Here is a 19099-nt window from a genome sequence, read left to right as displayed (position 1 = left end):
TTGTCAGAGGAAGAAACACACCAGGGAGATTTGTTGCCTGTTTGAAAAAACGATTGGGCATGAAATGGATACTGTTTGGATTACACAGAAACACATCCTCTCATTAGCTTTTCAGGATCACAAAAGGCTTGATGGCTGCTTTAGCTCCAGCCAGTAGGATCGGGTGCCAAAAATCTCTGTTACACATTTGCATAGGGAAGCAGTGTGTAGGGGAAAGGAGATCCCTTTTATTCATTGTTTTTCTTCTCCTTTCAGTCTGTTCTGTACATTTCGGAGTGCCAGGTGTCGGGTTCCCGCTTGACCTCACTGCATGGAGAGCGTAAACCATTGCCGTGTTGGCGCCTGGGAGATGATGGAGGATGAGTGCAGGTTTCTGATGCAGGGCCTGGTGAGGGTGGAGTCCAGGCTGACTGTGGGCGATGGGGACCATCGCTGGAGGGGGTTGCTGCAGAGAACAGGACCAGGCTGGCAGCAGAGGCAGCGCCCTGGAGGTCTCCTGGGAAATAGAGATTAGGGACAGGATGATTTCAGTGGTGTGTCTTGGCTCGAAGATGACCTGGTAGTAAAACCTGGAGGAGAAAAGGGGTCCAATGCAGACCAGAACAACTTTAAGGAATGTTTAAGGGAAATCTTGTGGGAAAGAATGAAACTAACGTTTGTGGAGTACTTGCTAAGATCAGTGTTCAGCATTTGACACATTGTTTCAGACAGTCCTCCTAACCACTATATAAGGGAGATATAAGCGCACATATACAATAAGGGAGATATACAGCTCAGAGACGCTGCATAACTTGCCCAAGCTCACACAGCACCAAGGGGCTGAGCTCAGATATGATGAACTGGATCTGTGGAGCACAAAGTCCATGCTCCATCGACCTTTCCACATAATCCGTATCACGCACATCGGCGATTTGCTTGTATGAGCAAAGACAGTGAGTGTCTGGGAAGCGTGAGAGCCAGGTTCTCTCCAGCCTGTTTACCTTTAGCTTCAGCAACCTGAACAATAGCTGGTCAAGACCCCTGTGCTGAAGCCTGTCATGGGATGGAGCTGGTCATGAAGGTGAGTCCAGGTCTGGAGCAAGGCCCGCATGTAGTGGCCAAAGCACCTCAGACTTCAACATGTCGGTCAGATAGCTGGGGACTCATTGCTCTAAGGATACACAGCTGAGAACTGGTCTCTCTAGAGATAAGTCCTAGTCCTACCCTCACTGTGTGTCCCTGGGAAAGTCATGCAGTCTGTCGAGACCTGTCCCTTTATCCAATACTCCGTGTCCCGCCATGGAGCCTTTGCATTCCCTCTCCCGGAATGTTTCTCAAATGATCTGCAACACTGATCTTCAAAAGAAAGTCTTCCTTCTTGTGAGATCGTGGTTTAAATGTCACCTCCTCAGAGAGGTCTTCCCGGACTACTCAATCCAGTGTGACTACTCAGGAGCCCTCTATTGCATCACTCCTAAAACTAGCTGCTTAACTCTTACTCCTATCTCATGTTTTCTCCTTACCTTTCTCCCTTCTTTCCTCTCCCTCTTTCCTTCCTCCCTTCCCCTCCCCACCCCTTCCCTTCCCTTCTGTCCCCTGTCCTTTCTTTCTCTTTTCCTTCCTTATTATCCCCCTAATAGAATGTCAGTTCCTTAAGAGCAGGAACTTCTGTCTTACCCATTTCTGAACACCCAGTGCTTGTAATAGTACTTGGCATGTAAAATTAGTTTCATAAATGTTTGCTGAACTGACGGGTTAAAGTCTGTCCTGTGTTAAATATGAACGTGTTGGCCTGGAGGCAGACATTCCAGGGACTCTCCTAGCTCTGAATCTTTGTGACTTAGAAATCCCAACTTAAAAGATTCATCCAAAGATGCTCCTTGCACAGACATTTTACTCAGCATTAACTGAACACATCCCTCAGAGCAGACACATGTCAGAGGCCTTGGGGTTCAGAAGTGATGAGTCAGACTTGGTCCCTGGCCTCGCAGCGAAGGACGGAGTAGTGATTACATCCATGGACCAGGGACCATTGACACAGTCATTCAATAACTGAGTCCCATGGTATTCCAGACACTGCTTAGGTGGCACGCATGCTGTGGCGAGGAGCACAGGTACTGTCTGTGTTCACCTGAGGCTTCTACTGGATTTTGACAGACTTGGAGTCACATCCCAGCTTTGCTTCTTACTAATTACATGACCTTTGGCATGTTCTGATTTTTCCCTCCTCATCTTTCAAGTGGAAATCATATCGGCCTCATAAGGTGATTGTAAGAATGGAATGGTTCTTTGTATTGGACACTGCAATCTAGACTCTAGAGGAGTGAAAGCATACGGAATGTTGGAGAGTTTGTGAGTTGTCTGATGTAAATGAAAGCAGGGTAAATACTGAGGATGAGGAGAATACAGGCTGGGAATGGGGACTAAATTCTGGAAGGGAAGTTTGAGGGCAGATTGTGGAAGACAGAGTCATGAAGCTCTTTAAAAAAAAAATGAGAGGGCCGGCCCGGTGGCTCAGGTGGTTGGAGCTCCATGCTCCTAACGCCGAAGGCTGCCGGTTTGATTCCCACATGGGCCAGTGGGCTCTCAACCACAAATTTGCCGGTTCAACTCATCGAGTCCCACAAGGGATGGTGGGCTCCGCCCCCTGCAAATAAGTTTGAACATGGCGCCTTGAGCTGAGCTGCTGCTGAGCTCCCAAGATGGCTCAGTTGGTTGGAGCACAAACTCTGAACAACAAGGTTGCCGGTTCAATTCCCACATGGGATGGTGGGCTGTACCCCCTGCAACTAATGATTGAAAAACGGCAACTGGAGTTGGAGCTGATGGACCCTGGAGAAACACACTGTCCCCCAATATTCCCCAGTAAAATTTAAAAAAAAAGAGAATACATAACTTTAACAAAAACAAGAACATCAATTCCTTTTCTTTAGTGAAAAAAAAATTGCAGCCATTATAGTATTTAGAGATGATTATCTCCCTGCTCTGTCTTACCTGCTAGGCACTCAATATTTATTGCTAAAGAATAAACATGAAAGATTTTCCTCCTTGTGTTTATTCCATGTTTGTTTTAGGAAACCTCATAGGCATTTGCCCGTTATTTATTGGTGCATCTGTCTCCCACGTGTAGTTAAGACCTGATTTATGTTTCATATTAGCACTTTGGGCCTTATCTTAGAGTAATGGCAGGGAGGTAATTGACCATTGAGTGGCACGTTGGTGAAGAGACAGGCAGGAAAGAGAGCTGGTTGTGGGAAAGGTTAAAACTGTGAATTGTTCAGCTTATTTGGATGCATAAGGAAACGTATTTTAGCAATGATTGAACAGCATGGGACTCAGGAAGAAAAAAACAGGGAAACAAGAATATACAAGACTTAATTGATACAGCACTTACTGAAACCTACAGTGGGAGATGCAACCATTCTTTTCTCAGCTTGAGGTGGTTTCTAATAGCTTCGAAGGTGCCCCCAAGAAACCCCAGGTCCAATCAGCACTAACTTTGTCATGATTGCTTTAATGTTATCAGTTAAGGAATGGAATTTAATAACCTTGGGAACCATCCCAAGGAAGCAGAACTGAACCTTCCCTAATTGGAGAAAGAAAGGACTTGGAAATGAATAGTCTCCAATTACCCATTTATAAATCCAGAGCCAAATGTTTCTGAAAAATTAACAGTGGGAGGGATGAAAGAAATAACAGCTTTAATATTGAGATTCATACCTGGGGAGCCACAAATACTTTGTAACTCATTTGTAAACCTCACCCAATACTTGGCACGTTGAACATTCTCAAAAAACTTTAGACTATGCAAGGTCAGTTCTTTGAAAAACCCGGGGGCCTTTCACCAGTGGGACTGAGTTCCCTGGGAACAGATGGCATGAGGATTCTGTTGCAGGGGCACGGGATACATTTTTGATTAACCAGCTTGAACTGGAGCTGCGTTGTGGTCCGGTAAGAATGAGCAATTTGCTTGTGAAGGTCTTTGTATGTACTTTTACTGCTATTGATTTTCCATCTTAGATATCAGTACCCTGGAGAGCTCTCTGCTTCATTATAGGACCCTTTAAATTTGGTAAACACTTTCAACACTTCTCAAACTTTTCTACCAAAGAACCCCAAAGGCAAGTAAGAGCAAACACCTATTCTGAGGTTCTGGGGGCAGAACCCACTGTGAGCACATACATTTTTGAAGTCTCTTTTAGACAAGTTTATATGAATTTTGCATTCTATTCCATAGTAGACCAGTGATTACCTTAATATAAAACAAAGTGTTAAATTACCTACCATCTAGTAAAATACATGCTGCAGTGAGGTCCATGGTAGCTTTGCATTCATTTTCCGTGACCTACGACAGTGTGAGAAACAAGGATTAGGTTAGATTATGGAAAAGAGGAAAAAGAGACCCCGCTGTAGTGGATACATCTGTGATGGGACGGCCTGTATCCCCTTCTGCTGAATTTCGGACTTGTCATGGACGTGGCCAGTGAATGAGCACCGTGTTGCCTCAGGGAGCTCTCGCTAAGGTTCCCTGCCTCAGGATGCCGCACTATGGAAGGGACAGCCTCACTGGAGGCCCTCAGAGGTTATTTTAGCATATCTGTCTCCAATCTGGGGCAGGCTTTCCCTGCAGACTTTCTTATTCTGTTTTCACATAACACCTGCCCCTGCCAAAACCTATGGAACAGGGCAGAAAGCAGCCAGATGCACAGGCTCTGTCTGAGGATCAGAAAGTACCAACCTTGTACACCAAACCTGCCTTCTGGAACCCTCCCTGTCCATTTGTCCCCTATGTACCACATTCCCACAGGTTTCCAACTTCCCTGGACCCAAGCCCTTGTCTTCTTGCCTCAAGAGTGTTTGCTGTATTCTTTCTCCTTAATTATTCCTCTTTCTGTCCTAGACCTTTTACCAAAGATGCCTGAATATAGGACCTTGGGATACCTTGACACACTCCATGACTCTCCAGTAGAGACTATTCAAAGCCCAAAGGCCTTCTCTCTCTCTCTCTCTCTCTCTCTCTCTCTCTCTCAAGTATGAGAGAGAGAGAGAGAGAGAGAGAGAGAGAGAGAGAGAGAGAGAGAGAGAGAGAATGTCCATGTAGGTTTATGTACAAGGCTTTGTTGTGTGCTCGTAGTGCACAGAATTGGGGGTGTGGGGGGGTGGCAGTTCATTCTTTATTCCCAGACCTCATAAACTCTGACGTGAGACAAAGCAGAGCACGACTCGACTAGAGGTGGATGAACTTCTTAGCTGTCGTACAGTGGTTTCAGCAGTGGTGTAGATCTGGTTAATCAGCAAACGTTGTCTGAGTAAAGTGGCCCCTGAGCTTGATATTCAAAAAGAAACGTTAGTGTTTCTCACTGTGGAGATGAGTCTACCAACTTGAGATGGGAAAGGCTGACCAGCATCCGGGCTCCAGGCTCGTGAGTCTCTGAAATATCCAAGGTTCCTTGCCCTTTGTATGCATTCCCTTTCCGTATTCCAAGAGCAAGCTAAAAAGAGCTGGTAAGACTGAGGAGGATGGTACCTGAACACACGCTGTGTGCCAGGCCCTGTGCGAGGCAGCTTTCATGCGTCCTGCACAGTCGAGGGAAGCAGGTCTGTCTGCAACTGAATCCTGAAGAGCTGAGTAATCTTTCAGGATGACATCAGCAGAAAGTGGCACAGCGATGCCTCTCCTCTCACACCCACCACTCTCTGACCCGCACCCTTGGGTTCGTTTCTTCTAGGTACACTTTATTTATTCATTTATTTAATTTGTGGAGTGTCTGAGTGTCCCCATTCACATGGCCCACAGCCACAGCTGTTGAATAATGACAGAATCATGCTCGTTGGCACCAGAGGAGTTCGTTCTCTGGATCCCTTTGGTCTGGGAAAAGCTCTGAGTTTTATAGTAATTTTAATGGCATTAAAAGTGAAGCCCGGGTACAAAAGATGGACTTTTATGAGCTACAACACTTTTAAGTATACCGTTCTCCTGGAGTATTTTATTTTTATTGTGCTTTTTATGTCCTTTTATTCTCCTAGATTATAGAACTGGCTCTTATGTATTTTAAGAAATTCTCTCTCCTTTGTTCATAAATGTCTTGTGAATAATTTCTGTCAATTACAATGAAATAGAGCCTAAGTACTTTTACTGTTGCAACAGTTTAATAAATCCTGGCCATTTTCATGATGAAGAAGGTTCAGCCTTCTCTGAGGGTGGTGCCTGGTCTCTCTACTGAGAACTGAGGCTGCTCTCAGGACCTCTTGGTCCCGTCCCCCGTCAGCACCAGGCACTGTGTAAATCCCCATCAGTGGTGGGGCCATATACACACTTCATAAAACCCTTCACAGAGGGAACCACAAGGGTTACCTGGTCCATGTTGGGTGTTGTTTCTTCAGTCACAGAGAGATTTAAGTTCGCTGGGCATTGATATTGTCTTGAAAAGAAACTTGGCTTTTGTATGCATTAGAAAAGTAATATAAGCTTATTCAGATATCCAGCAATCCGGCTTTGAGTTCGGATGGTGCAATGTTTTCTTCACAATAAGAAGTTTTTCTGGGATCCTACGAGTGACATGATTCTTGGGGGAGGTGACAGAAGCCATCTGTATGATGATGCGTGGCACTGTAGCCATCACCTTTATCCCCCTTATAAGCCATTTTCATGACTGGCCAGTGGCTCTGAGTATCAGCTTTGGTGTGAGACTTGCCTAGATTGAAATCCAGACTTACCAGCTGTGCAACCACAGACAAATTACTTAACATCTCTGTGTCAATTTCCTCATTGGTGAATTAATAATAAACTGATCAGTTTCCTCCTTGGTAAATGGGAATAATAGTGCATTATTCTGTAGGTCGATGGATGTCACTGTCTCCCTGGTCAGCCCCCTAATGAAATGATGCATTATGTAATAAAATGCTCCCTGCTTCCCTTTCTTTCCCCTGCTCTTCTTTTTCATCCTCTCCCCATCCCACCTGTAAAGGGAAATCAGTTTCTTGGTGAAAACGTGGAGTGAGGCGCCTTGTTGTCACCGTCCCAGAGCAGCTGGGGAACAGGAGGAGGTGGGAGAGGATAGCTTTGAGATGCAGGGATTGGCTGGCCAAGCTAATACAATTTTGTGGCCTATGATTTTATGGGCCATATTCCCCCAGCTCCTCTAGTAAACCTCTCTTAATGCATTATTTTCTAATGATCAGAACGTTTACATTAGGCATGTTGGACTTACCAGTGTTTGCTTATCATGTCTTGTCTTGGGCACGTGAGCAGAGGGGCAAGGCTCTTCCTAGCCGCTGCCTTTAGTTCCGGCCTGGCACGGGGCGTCTTTAACTCGTATCTCAGAGACAAATGCCAGAATCTCACAGGGCTGGACACTTGCTCTTGCCCCCAGTGATGGGCATGACTTGTCATGGTTTCCCTGCCGCAGGCAAGATTCTCCAGGAAGGGAAGGTGTTGGCCTGGAGGCATGGGGAGTCTGAATTAATTCACAGGGTTATTGCAGGGGTAGCTCCGGGAGAGGAGAAGCTGAGGGCCCTGGTGTGTGAGTGGCAGGAGCGGGGATGGGGGTGGGGCTAGGGCTTCTTTTCGATAGGAAAGGGAAAGGACATCTTTGGAAGTGGACAAACCTGGTTTTGAATACTGGCTTCTTAGCTGTGTGGTGTCAGGAAGTCACTTTGCCATTTCAAATCTGTTTTCTCATCTTTAACTTGCTTTTTCACGTAGTGTATCACAAACATCTACCTATGTTGGTATATACATACCTGCTTCCACCTTTACAATAGCTGTAGAATGTGTCATAAATGGACGTCTTGTAATTCAAAGAACCATTTCCCTGTAGACGGTCTTATGGACTGAACGTTGTATTGAAGCCTTAACCCTCACTGTGGCTGTGTTTGGAGAGGAGCCCTCTCAGGAAGTAACTGAGGTTCAATGAGATCACAAGAGTGGGGCCTGATCTGATAGGATAGGTGTCCTTATAAGAAGAGACATCAGAGAGTGAGTGTGCTCCCAAGTGCACCTAGAAAAAGCCCTGTGAGGACACAGCCAGAAATGGCTGTCCGAAAGCCAGAAGGAGAGCTCTGGTTAGAAACGGACCATGTCGGCACCCTGACCTCAGCCTTCCAGCCTCCAGAACTGTGAGAAAATAAATTCCTGTTGTGGAAGCCCCCGGTCTGCGGTGTTTTGTTATGGCAGCCTGAGCAGACTAATAGAGACGGACATTCAAGTTGTTTAGAATTTTCCCTCTTTATGACCATTAAGATGCACATTTTTGCCTAATGCATTCACTTGCTGGGTCATAAGATGTTTCTTTTCCCCTTCTTTCTTTTTATTATTAAAATTTTTATATCTACCGAAGCGTTGAAGGAATAATATCATAAACTCCCACACACCCATCCAACTGTGTTTAACAGTTGTTATCATTTAAAAGCATGGTTGAAAAATTGCCCTCAGAAAGAGGCTGTTAATAGTTGATACCTACCCCCCCCACCACACACACACACACACACACACACACACACACACACACACGTAATGTAAGAGAGAGAATCTTTTTAGTTTTAACACAAAAAGTAAAGAATCCTCAGGCCCTTGGTTGGAAGGGAAAGAAGAGGTCTCTTCCCAGGGTGAGTATTATTGGTCAGATGCATTATTTTTATCCTCTGCCCCTTTGTACTTGTCTCTCCCATGTCCCTGCCCACTCCCCCACTCCTTGGACACATATGTTCTGCATCATTTCACTGTCAGTCTGATTTAGACACATGGCCAATTGGCACCTTTGTTCGGCCTTAGAGAACCTGGGCAGTCCCTTGATTTGAAAGCTGAGAATGGTGCCAGAGGCTTTCCACACTCCCATTCTCTGGTTCCAGCAAAATCCTATGGGCGGAATCTCCTGTTTTGTATTTTGTGAGGCTCTGCCGTAGGCCCTCTGGAGAGAGGGAAAGAAGCAAGATGCAGGCATGGGTTACCATGGGGACAGACAAGCTGTAATACATGTTTGGGATTTTAGCTTGACAAGGTTTTAGCAGTTTGGAGTAATTTCATTGTCAATCATCCATTAAGTCACTGGTAGTGAATCATTGGGGGTGACTCTTCACTTCAGATGAACCTCTCGGATGAGGATTATTCGGGCAGAGAGCACACTTAAAAGCAATAAGGAGACAACAAACAGTCTTTAATTTGTCAGCTTTTTGCAAATTGAATGGCCTTTTGTCCAGGGAAGTTTCCAGGAGTCACCAGAGTGGACCTCCAGTGGGCATGGCTGTTTAGACCAGGTCTTTGCTTATCAGTCTCACCAGGTAGGTTTGCTGCCTCCCAGAATCCTGTGCAGCATAATGTCCCCAGGTAGAGGGAGCATGGGGGTTCCTCAGAGGAGGAAATGGAGCTCTAAGAGTTGGCCATGGGGACCTCTACCCTGAACCCGCCTCTCATTTGGAGTGTGAGGGTGTGCAACACATCTCTTCTTATCAAAGTGCCACGTTCCACATAAAATGTGTGGAAAGGGTTCTCTCTTCCTACCCCGTCCCACCAATTTCAGCATGGAAGGGTGTGCCAAGGACCCCAGGTTCTACCATGGTGCTTGTCACTGTGGAACTTGGGGGCCACGTGGTTGTTAAGGCCTTCCATGATGCTGCTGCCGCCCGCTCCAGTCTTCTCACGCCACCCCTGGTCAAGTTTGGGGAAATGCCTGATGAAATACCACAGTTCCCCAAACTTGCTATGATTTCTCTTGTGCCTGGAAAGGGAGCTTTTTATCTGGAATGTTCTTCTTCATCTTGTTATGTGGGTTAAACCCACTTTTGCATAGATGTCAGTCTCTCCAGGAAGTCGTACCTGACCCCTGGGTGGGGGTGGGTGTGGTACCTCCCCTGTCTCCCATGACATACAGAACTTACCCTCCCATTGCACTGCCTGTCTCCTCTGTTGAGCTGTGAGCTCCTGGAGGTCGGGAGCGACTTCTTGTTCACTCTAGAGGTGCCGGCCTCCAGCCTGCAAAAACGGGCCTGCACAGAGTAGGTGCTCTGCAAACATTAATGGAATAAACACAGGCATGTGTCACTTCCCCAGGTGACTCTCACGGACCCCAAAAATGGAAGATCCTCTCCTCTCAGCATCTTTGCGGTGGTACCCCACTGTGCAGTTACAGCTCTTAGGCCTCTTGGCCTGTGAGCTTATAGGATGCTCCCAAGGACAGCAAAAAGGCATGATTCAGGATTTTTAAATCAATGTAGCTAATTAAAAAATAACTCGAACTGAAAACAAGTTCAGCAACAATTAAGATAATTAAAATATCGCTACCTTAATTGAGATCAAGCAGTGAGCTTAAAATATAAAATTAATTTTAAGAACTTACACGTAACCTGTAATTAATTGGCTTTTGAATTCAGTGTTTTTCAGCCCAACAAATCTCTCTTTAAACGAATCATCCTTGTTTTATTCTTTGAAAAAGGTTTTTTTGTAAAAATTATTTAAAAATTAATTGGACATGTTTCATGGGCCAGTTGGGCACTTGATTGGTTTCTGTGCGTCAGCAGGAAAGATGGAAGTAAGCTCCTGTGGGTAGCTGCCGTGTGCTAGGCACATTCTCCAATGTAAGTCCACGTAAGAGGTAGAGGGGACACAGGACTTAGCTGTCTTAAGGGGACCGCTGCATCTTTTCACCAAGCATGTGCCCGGAGAGAAAAATTTGGACCACAGTGTCCAGTAATCATTCTCACCTTGACAAGGAAGCGTCTAACCCTGGTCTGGGCTTTATACTGACACTGGGTTCTCTCTCTGTCCTTTTCTCCTCACCTGCACAGTCTCCCCATACCTTATTAAAGGGCCGCTCAAATGCCACTTATTATTCTGGTGTTTTATCATTCTCATTAGAAATCCGAGCCAAGCAGCCCTGTCCAAAACAGGGGCTGGGTGCCTTTCAGATGTGAGCCTTGGGCTACTAGGAAAAGCGTAATTCAGAGGCCTTGTTTAAATTGTAATGACACATTTCTTTACCATCTATATCCCCTTGTAATTCCAGTGTTGCTGTTTTTCAAAAACAAGATGCGTCCTGGTGATTAAATAAACGCTGACAGCTTGATTTGTTACTGTTTTGTTGTTCTGTGAAGTTCATTTAAATAATTCGCATCCATGTTTGAAGTATGCAGTTCCCAGTAATTAATTTTAGCCGCCATGATTTCTAAATGCAAATTGTTAAGGAAGCACGTGTATGGAGTTAAATAACTGATGGTTTTTATTGAGTAGTGTTTGGGGTTGGAGTTCTTTGTTTTGTTCTAAAACGTTAGCTTCAAGCATTGGAGGAGGGGTGATCTGTGGTATTAGCCCAATGGTAGGGGGACAGATGATGGCAAGGTTGAAATAAGGAAATTGACCAGACCACTGGTCAGTTGACTCATTTCGGGGATTGCTGTATTCAGAGGGAGTAGGCAGAGGGCGCACTTGCCAAGGGCTGGGCACCCCACCTTCTGGGGGAGCACTGAGGCTGTGTGTGTGGCAGGTTGGGGCGGTCCTCTGTGGCCCAGCCTGGGCAGCACCAGGCCCCTTGGCTGCCCCTTACTTTAACCCCGTAAGACTAACTCTGCCCAGAAGGCTTCTCAGGTACATGGTACATCTGAGCCGTATTACTTGGTGTGAAGTTGGGTCCGTGATCAACTTTTTAAAGGAGTTGCTGGGTGACTCTCAAGCTGCTGGCTTGTGGGGGTAAGGAATTTGGTTCTGCAGTCAACCCCCCAGGTGTTCAATGCCCGCACCTCTCAGGGACTTCTCTTTTAGGGCTTAGTTCAGTGCCTGCATGTCAAAAGCACTGGGTAAGTGTTAGCAATTGTTCATGTTATTATGAAGGCTTAGTCTTCACTCTGGGAACAAAATACAGACACAGAAAATATTAACAAGCACCTAAGAGGTGTGTTCTAAGCACTTGCATTTACCAGGTCTTTTCTAATTACAAATATTAACTCATTTCATCCTCCGACAACCAAAAGCAATCGATAGTAGGTAATGTTATTACCCCATTTAACAGAAGGGGCAGCCGAGGTACAGAAAGGTTGGTAAGCAGCAGAGCCAGCATTCAAACTCAAGTACTGTGCCGAGAGTTCGTGCTCTTCCTACAGAGCTCGGCTGGCTTACCTGCCTTGAGGTCACACTGTCCACTGAAGCCGTCCGGGGCACAATGTGGACATTGCATGTTTGTAAAGTTGACCACAGAGGGAAAGTGTAGCTCGCATTTGGCCATAATGCTTGTCATGTCGTACGGCTGATTTTGACACCCTAGGCCAGCCTGTTAGTCTTCATGTCTGAGCTCCACTCCAGTGAAAATCCCAAGGGTTCTGTGGCACTTGGCACCTCTCAGGGAAATGCCTCTCAGCTGGTACCTGTGGCTGGAGTTGCCAGCAGTCTGGTCCCAAGTTTCTTGAGATCCAGAAGTGTCTTCCTTCATCCTGTGGTGGCTGGAAGTGTGAGCGGGAGCAGCAAAGAACCGGCATGGCCATCATGAGTGGACAGCTGGTAATCAGCCTCCATTGTTGGCTCACTTCTGGCTAAGTCTTGGAAAGCAACTCAGAGTTGGTTGGACTGCCACCTGGCTTGGGATGGGGCCCAGGGCACAAGGAGATCACTGGCCTGAGACACACCAGCCTCCTGGCTTCTCGTGTGGATGTCCCTGGGACCAAGAGACTTCCATCTGGGACCAGGAAGTTCCTGGTGTAAATTTCTGGAAGGCCCAGCCTCAGAGGACTCTGAGGGCAGGCACAGGCCCCCCTGCATCCCTCTCCAAGAGGCAGACCTCAACTGAAGAGCTCTGAGTGAACACTCTGTCCCTGGGGCTCGAATCAGCCTCTTTCATCTTGCAGCCCGGTTCTTTCTGCTCAGCTGCAGCAGGCAGACACATCCCTTCGGGAGTAGGCTCTGCCAGAGGACTCCCCTGTGGGACACGCACCAGGGCTGAGGGCTTGTTGTTGACCTGACTGGCCTAAGAATGTACCTGGTTTCTGTGTATAGCGGCTGAGGCTGCTGTAGGGGAGAGGAAGCCACCCTGAGCTGTTCATGCTGCAGAGATGCCTTTGGATGTTTGTGTTCAGGTTCCTTGCAACCTTCCCGGCAGCCATCTGAAGAAAATGGAGCTGAGATTCTGGGTCTGGGTGGGCTGAGGGGAGTGATGACTTCCTCTAAGTGTGTGGGGGGTCATGAGGGCTGAGGGGCGAATGGTGGAGGGGACGATGGTATTTCTCATAGCAGTTTTGCTGTCCCTGCTCTGGATGCCGATTTGTTTAACCTCATGCTTGCGTGGGGAGAACAGGGAAACATCACCTCCCTGGCTGCGGAGAGCAGTTATGAAAGATCTACCGCCTAATATGCTTCAGGCCCCAGAGCAGGGAGATGGCACAATTGCTTTTGTTTTGCAGAGAATCCCCTGTGGCCACTTCTGTGCCATCATGAGCGTGGCCATTCAGCATGTGGACTGCTCATGAGCCCAGGGCCTGCTGCTCTGCCTGTTCTCGGAAATGTTGCAATATATGTACTGCTCTCCTTAGAGACCCTTTTGTCCAATGATGTGGTTGAATCAACTCCCCCCCCCCACCTCATCTCATTTATTCCCACACACAAAGCACATCGACTAGTCCGATGGAATATCTTATGATTGCCCAGACATGCCTCCTTCATCGACGTGTGCTCGCCGCCCTGCCTGGAGTGTCTTTCCTCTCTTTGCTTTTCAAAATCGTGCCCATCCTTCAAGATCCAATTCACATATTAATGCTTCATTAATCCTTGCCCCAGAAATTGATCTCTGTTTTTTTCTCCGGCTCTGTTATCACTTTATATGCCCGTCATGGCCCTTATCTAATTCTCCCTCACACAATAAATATTTATGGGTACGCTTTCTTCCCTCCCTGTTGTATTGTCACTTTGTGTGGCACGAAACTGTCTTGCACATCTAGAAGTTCTTCATAAAACTTAAAAGAGGCTTATTTATGCACCTCGTCCATGTGGGTTGAACTGAAGCCAAAAAATAAACCTCTGCCCTCAAGGACTTTTTATATTCTAGGGAATGAGTAAAATTAGACATGGAAGAAGTCATAAAAAGCAATAGCGGACAAATAACCAAAGAGGGAAAAGTAACTCTTGGTCCTTGGAGCAGGAGAGATTCTAGAGGGTTTTAAAAGTGAGTCCTGCCCCAGATGAAGATGCTGAAACTCCCCATGGCACAAAGCAATTGCTCTCCTGCTAAAGAAAACATGCAGTAGACACAGAAGTACCGGGTTTGGATTCTCACTGCAATCTCCACCAGCCTAAGAAAAGAGCCGAGTACAAACACACAGTCTGTTTATTTCCCACTCGTCTATTTGAGTAGAAATAAAAATGAAATTTTCCCTGGAGGTCCTAACTGCCCTGTTCTTGTTATTTTCACCTTAGCCCTGGACCCATCCAAAGACCCCTGCCTGAAGGTGAAATGCAGCCCTCACAAAGTGTGCGTGACCCAGGACTACCAGACTGCCCTGTGTGTCAGCCGCAAGCACCTGCTCCCCAGGTAAGGCAGGGGGCTGGGAGGTGTTCTCCCGCTGGTGGGACCAAGGGTACCCCATCTCTGACTGGGGACAGCAGGCAGAGGGAGAGCCGATGTTTGTGTGGCTGTTTTTTTATGCTGTTTGGTGCCTGCACGCCTGCTATGGTTCTCAAACACAGATTTGCAAAGAATGTCAATATCTTTCCTTTCTTTAAACAACTTGATTTGCCTCTGAGCCCTCAGCTAAGCAGAGGATCAGAAAACCCTTTCGCGGTCATTACTGGCACTGTTCCCCCCACCACCACCAATGACCCCAAGATCAAGGAGGCGCGTAGCTAAAAAAACAGGGGCTGAAGCTTTAGTCTCCTGGTTGCCACTGACATCCTTTCTGTGGTGATCCTTGAGGGCCCGTGAGGCCCAGGGGTTGTCTGCTTCCAGGCCCCTATAGATGGGGCAGCTTTGCCAGGCTAGGTGCCCTGGTTTGGAGTCCTGCCGCCTCAGGATTACCGTAGCACTGTTCCTTCTGAGAACTGTCTTGCTCTTTCCTCAGGGGGCAGCACCTGATACCCCCTCCTCTCCCGCCCAGGGGAGGTCTCCACGTTTCTTCAGGTTCCTTACAACCTGTGCCCCTTACCCTCCACCCACTCCCAGCATCATTGCCCAGTGGGCTTAGGCTTTTGCAAAGGACAGAATGAGCCTTTGATTTCAGGCTACTTCTGCCTTCGGTTCTGTAAAAGTGCTCAAAGCAAGAAAGCAGACACATAAACACAAAAAGCAGCCTTTCTTTAACAACAGGGTTGGATGAGGCAGAGGAGGGACAGAGGCACGTATTCTGTCCCCTCCTTGTATTGCCAGGACAACACAGAGAGGCGTGGCCGAGGGGATGGGAGTCGGGACCCCGGTTCTGGATGGGGCAGCTTGCTGTGCCATTCACCTGCACTGCACCGTCACCTTAGGACAAGAAAGCGCCTTTCTGAAACTCGCTTCCCACTGAGTCTGCCTCCCTGTAACTTTTGCTGCTTAGTTTCAGTTTGGCCCTAGAACCAGAAAGAATGTGTCCTGTCCCATCACTTATTTCTTGAAGGCTCAGTAGTGCTGGTTCCTTTGGCTACTGCTCTTGGGATGTTTTAATTACCATCTGTCCCGTCAGTGGTTTCCTTTGAGCAGAACCCCTGTCTCCTCTGCCTCTACAAACATGAAATCCACAACAACAGACCTAGCTTCCATGTTCACCTAAAAATAGTCATCCTTTGTCTCTGTAAAACCGAGATGGAGGTTATTATAATCTGCTTTGCTCTTCCCCAGACAGGAGTGTTCTCCCTGGAGGTAAAGAGAGATCTCACCCCCAAAACCCTAGCACAACCCAGTCATTGGGCTCAGCACCCATGCCCTTGAATTCTTCCAGCCATTCTGTCATGTTGGTATTTATTTTTGTCTCCACTCTAAAAAATGAGAGAACAGGAGCAGAGAGAGGCATTGGTAGTTTGCTTGTATATCTAGCAAATGGCAGTCATTGATTCACACCCAGGACCATCTAGCTCCAAAGCTTATGTTTGCATCACTACCGTGTGTTGACATCTTCATTTGACCTATCTTGTCTATCCATTCATTCGTTGTCACTCAACAAAAAGGCATTAGTACCTGCTGTGTGTCAGGTTTATGTTAAACACTGAGGCTAGAGAGGTAAGCAAGAGACATTATTCCCACCCTCAAGGAAAATCAAGTTCACCACAGAGTGGGATATAAAAAAAATAACTTTTTTATATTAGAAATTCCTTTTAGGGCATACATACTATGAGGAAAGTATCCTAGATTCTCCTGCCACACTTAATTTCTTCCTTCTCTGAAGGAGGGAAGATATGGCCTCTTTTGCTGCAAATACCCAAATACCCTTTGGGGTGTTGCTCTGGGTTGTTCAGCCATTTGGTTCTCTCTCTCTCTCTCTCTCTCTCTCTCTCTCTCTCTCTCTTTCTCTCTCTCTTTCTCTCTCTCAACGTGGAGAGTCCATTCCCAGTTTTCTCCTAGAATATAGCCCTTTCTGTAAGTGCCAGATAAAAGGTTTTTAGTTTTAAGCTCAGATCTATTTGAAACAGAGGCAGCAAATTTACTGGTTCTCAGAGAGGTCCAGGTGTAAATGGTATTTTTCTGGGCATGCCATGTTTCTGTGTTGGCAGTACTAACACCTTATTGCTTGTGTTGAGAGTATAATCCTCATCTCCCACATCTCCTGGTGACCACAAAATTGCAGTGGCTAAATGCATGGATTTGGGAATGACACCAATTAGGACTCCATTCCAAGGTTGGCTATTTCCCAGCTATGTGAAATTGGCAAATTACTTTACCTTTCTGAATCTGTGCTTCTTCATCTGTAAAAAGGGTTTAATGAAAGTATTTACCCCATTCCTCTTTTCTATTTGCTGGAATACATCCTCTAGTAATTCTTGCAGAAAGGGTTTATGGGTAGTACATTTTACTAACCCTTGCATTGGGTATTTGTGTATATGTTTGTGTGAGAGTTCAATAAGATAATATGTATAAAGTACACAGTCTAGTGTCACATAATGACAGCTATCTTCCAATTCCTAAAACAGCTATGATAATAGTTATTATTGTCTGATTCATTCTGGAAAGGCAGCCAGAAAGCCCCAGAGTTGCATGCTCCTGAAAAAAAGGAACTCATTCCAGGTACACTGCCCATTCCCAGTGTGATCCTTCCTGCTCTTGCTGTTCCTGCCTGAGGAAGCCTGCGAGGTTTAAATTGAGGGTGACAGTGTTATTTCTGCGGCCCCTTCTGTGATTCACAGCAGTTAAGGACTAAGGAGATGACTGCATTTCTGATAACAGTGTCCGTTGGTTCATTGGAAAAACAGCCCAAAGAATAGGCTGGTTAGGAGGCATGCCACGCGCTTCTTAGGATTTGGGGGTGGCCTGAACCGGGGAGGCCCTGCAATGGTGTGGGCTGCAGTTGTGGGGTCCAGCTTCCCTCCTGTCTCTCTCAGATCCTGAATTACTCAGCCCATCACATCAGCCAAGTGCATGCTTCTTCTTAGGGTATTGGACACCTTCCCAGATGAAACATCTGCCCGTTCACATTATACTTCAGGGGTCCCCCCTGAGCAGGGAGACCCTGTTGACAACTCTATATATTCATCAATCAGGAAAGTAATCTTTTTCTCTGTGAAACATCTGTAGGCAATTCCATGAGCCAATCTGGCCTCTGCAGCAGCTCAAGAGGCAAATCCTGCCTACCAGACGGTCAGGAGTGCACACACATGGAGAGGCGGCTGGGTCGGCCTTGGGCTGATTATGAGGGTGCAGACTTAGGCTGTCTTTACAAGCAGATTGCGACAGAAGCACAGTGAGAGCATTTCATTAGCTTTCCTTGCTTGTGGAGACTGAGTGAGTGGACCAGCTAGTGGTTTGATACACACATCTGTGACTGCAGAATTCAGTGCAAGCAATTTTGGTGGTGGTGGTGGGCGGGGGGGAAAGGGGGGCAACCAGCCCTTCCTCTGCGGGAATTCTTTATCTTTATTATGGTTGTGTTTGGATTTGGGTTTGTATTCTGTTTCTTCTAGAGGCTTCAGCTAAACTCACATTCCCTTTGGAAATTCTTTGTTTCGTCTCTTCCTGCTATGAAGGTTGGGAAAGGAGGAATTTGGGATGGTGTGTTCACCTTTCTGCCTGGTGTCATTTATGCACTAAAGAGCAGTGTGAGGGCAGCTTGGCATCAGGAAGCCCTCTATTAAGTGACTTTTTAAAAATATTGCAATTTATTATTTTTATAATGATAGTTGATGCTTGTTACAGAAAACTGAAAATATAGAAAAGTAAAAAAAGAAACCAGAAATAGGCAATGGTTGTATAATCAAAAAACAGGAATGAAAACATCCCAGCATACTTCCTTCCATTCTTTTTTCTAGTCATAGGTTTTGTTCATTGGTTTGTTTTTGTCAAAACTTGATTATCGAGTGGTGCTAATACTGTATATAAAAATTCATATTGGGCTCTCTTTAGTTAATATTGATAAATGAGTCTTTTTATGATCCTACGAGCCCTTTACATATATAAATTTTAATGACTGTGTACCGTACTCTGCAAAAAGTAACTTGAAATGAATCATCGACCTAAATATAAGAGCTAGGACTACAAAACTTTCAGATGGAAGCAATAGTAGCAACCTTGGGTTTGATAAAGACTTCTTAAACAGGACATAAAAAAACATGAACTATAAATGCCCCTCCCCCCAAAGAGAACATCAACAAATGGATTTCATCAAAATTAAAAACTTTGATCTTCAAAAGACATTGCTATGAAAATAAAAAGACAAGCCACACTAGGAAACAGTATTTGCAAAACATATGTCCAACAAAAGATTTGTATGTAGAACGTGCAATGAAAGTGTATGTCCCTACAAAGGTTCCTGAATGTTCATAGCTGCTTTGTTTGCAATAGCAAAAAGCTGTAAACAACCCCAATGTCCATCATCAGATGAATGGATAAACTGTGGTATACTCATTACAATGGAATATTACTCAGCAATGAAAAGAAATAAGCTATCGGTACATGCAACAGTATGGATGAATTTCATAATAAGTATACTGTGTGAAAGAAGAGAGACCAAATGAAAACCAAAGAGT

At 45.9% G+C, this 19099-nt stretch overlaps 1 protein-coding gene across 1 annotated transcript in view; it reads left to right on the top strand.

Moving 5' to 3' along the window:
- The window catches only part of SPOCK1 (SPARC (osteonectin), cwcv and kazal like domains proteoglycan 1), a 470125-nt gene that overhangs the window by 309252 nt on the left and 141774 nt on the right, over window positions 1-19099 (top strand). The window contains exon 4 of the mRNA XM_019740366.3: window positions 14369-14483. Coding sequence (XP_019595925.2) covers window positions 14369-14483 — 115 coding nt within the window. The remainder of the gene's footprint in view (window positions 1-14368; window positions 14484-19099) is intronic.

The sequence above is a fragment of the Rhinolophus sinicus genome, chromosome 5 (assembly GCF_057876585.1).
Source record: "Rhinolophus sinicus isolate RSI-liver-muscle chromosome 5, RSI-T2T, whole genome shotgun sequence".
Lineage (NCBI taxonomy): Eukaryota > Metazoa > Chordata > Mammalia > Chiroptera > Rhinolophidae > Rhinolophus > Rhinolophus sinicus.
The sequence above is the reverse complement of the archived record's forward strand: the minus strand, read 5'-3'. Positions and strand labels throughout refer to the sequence as shown.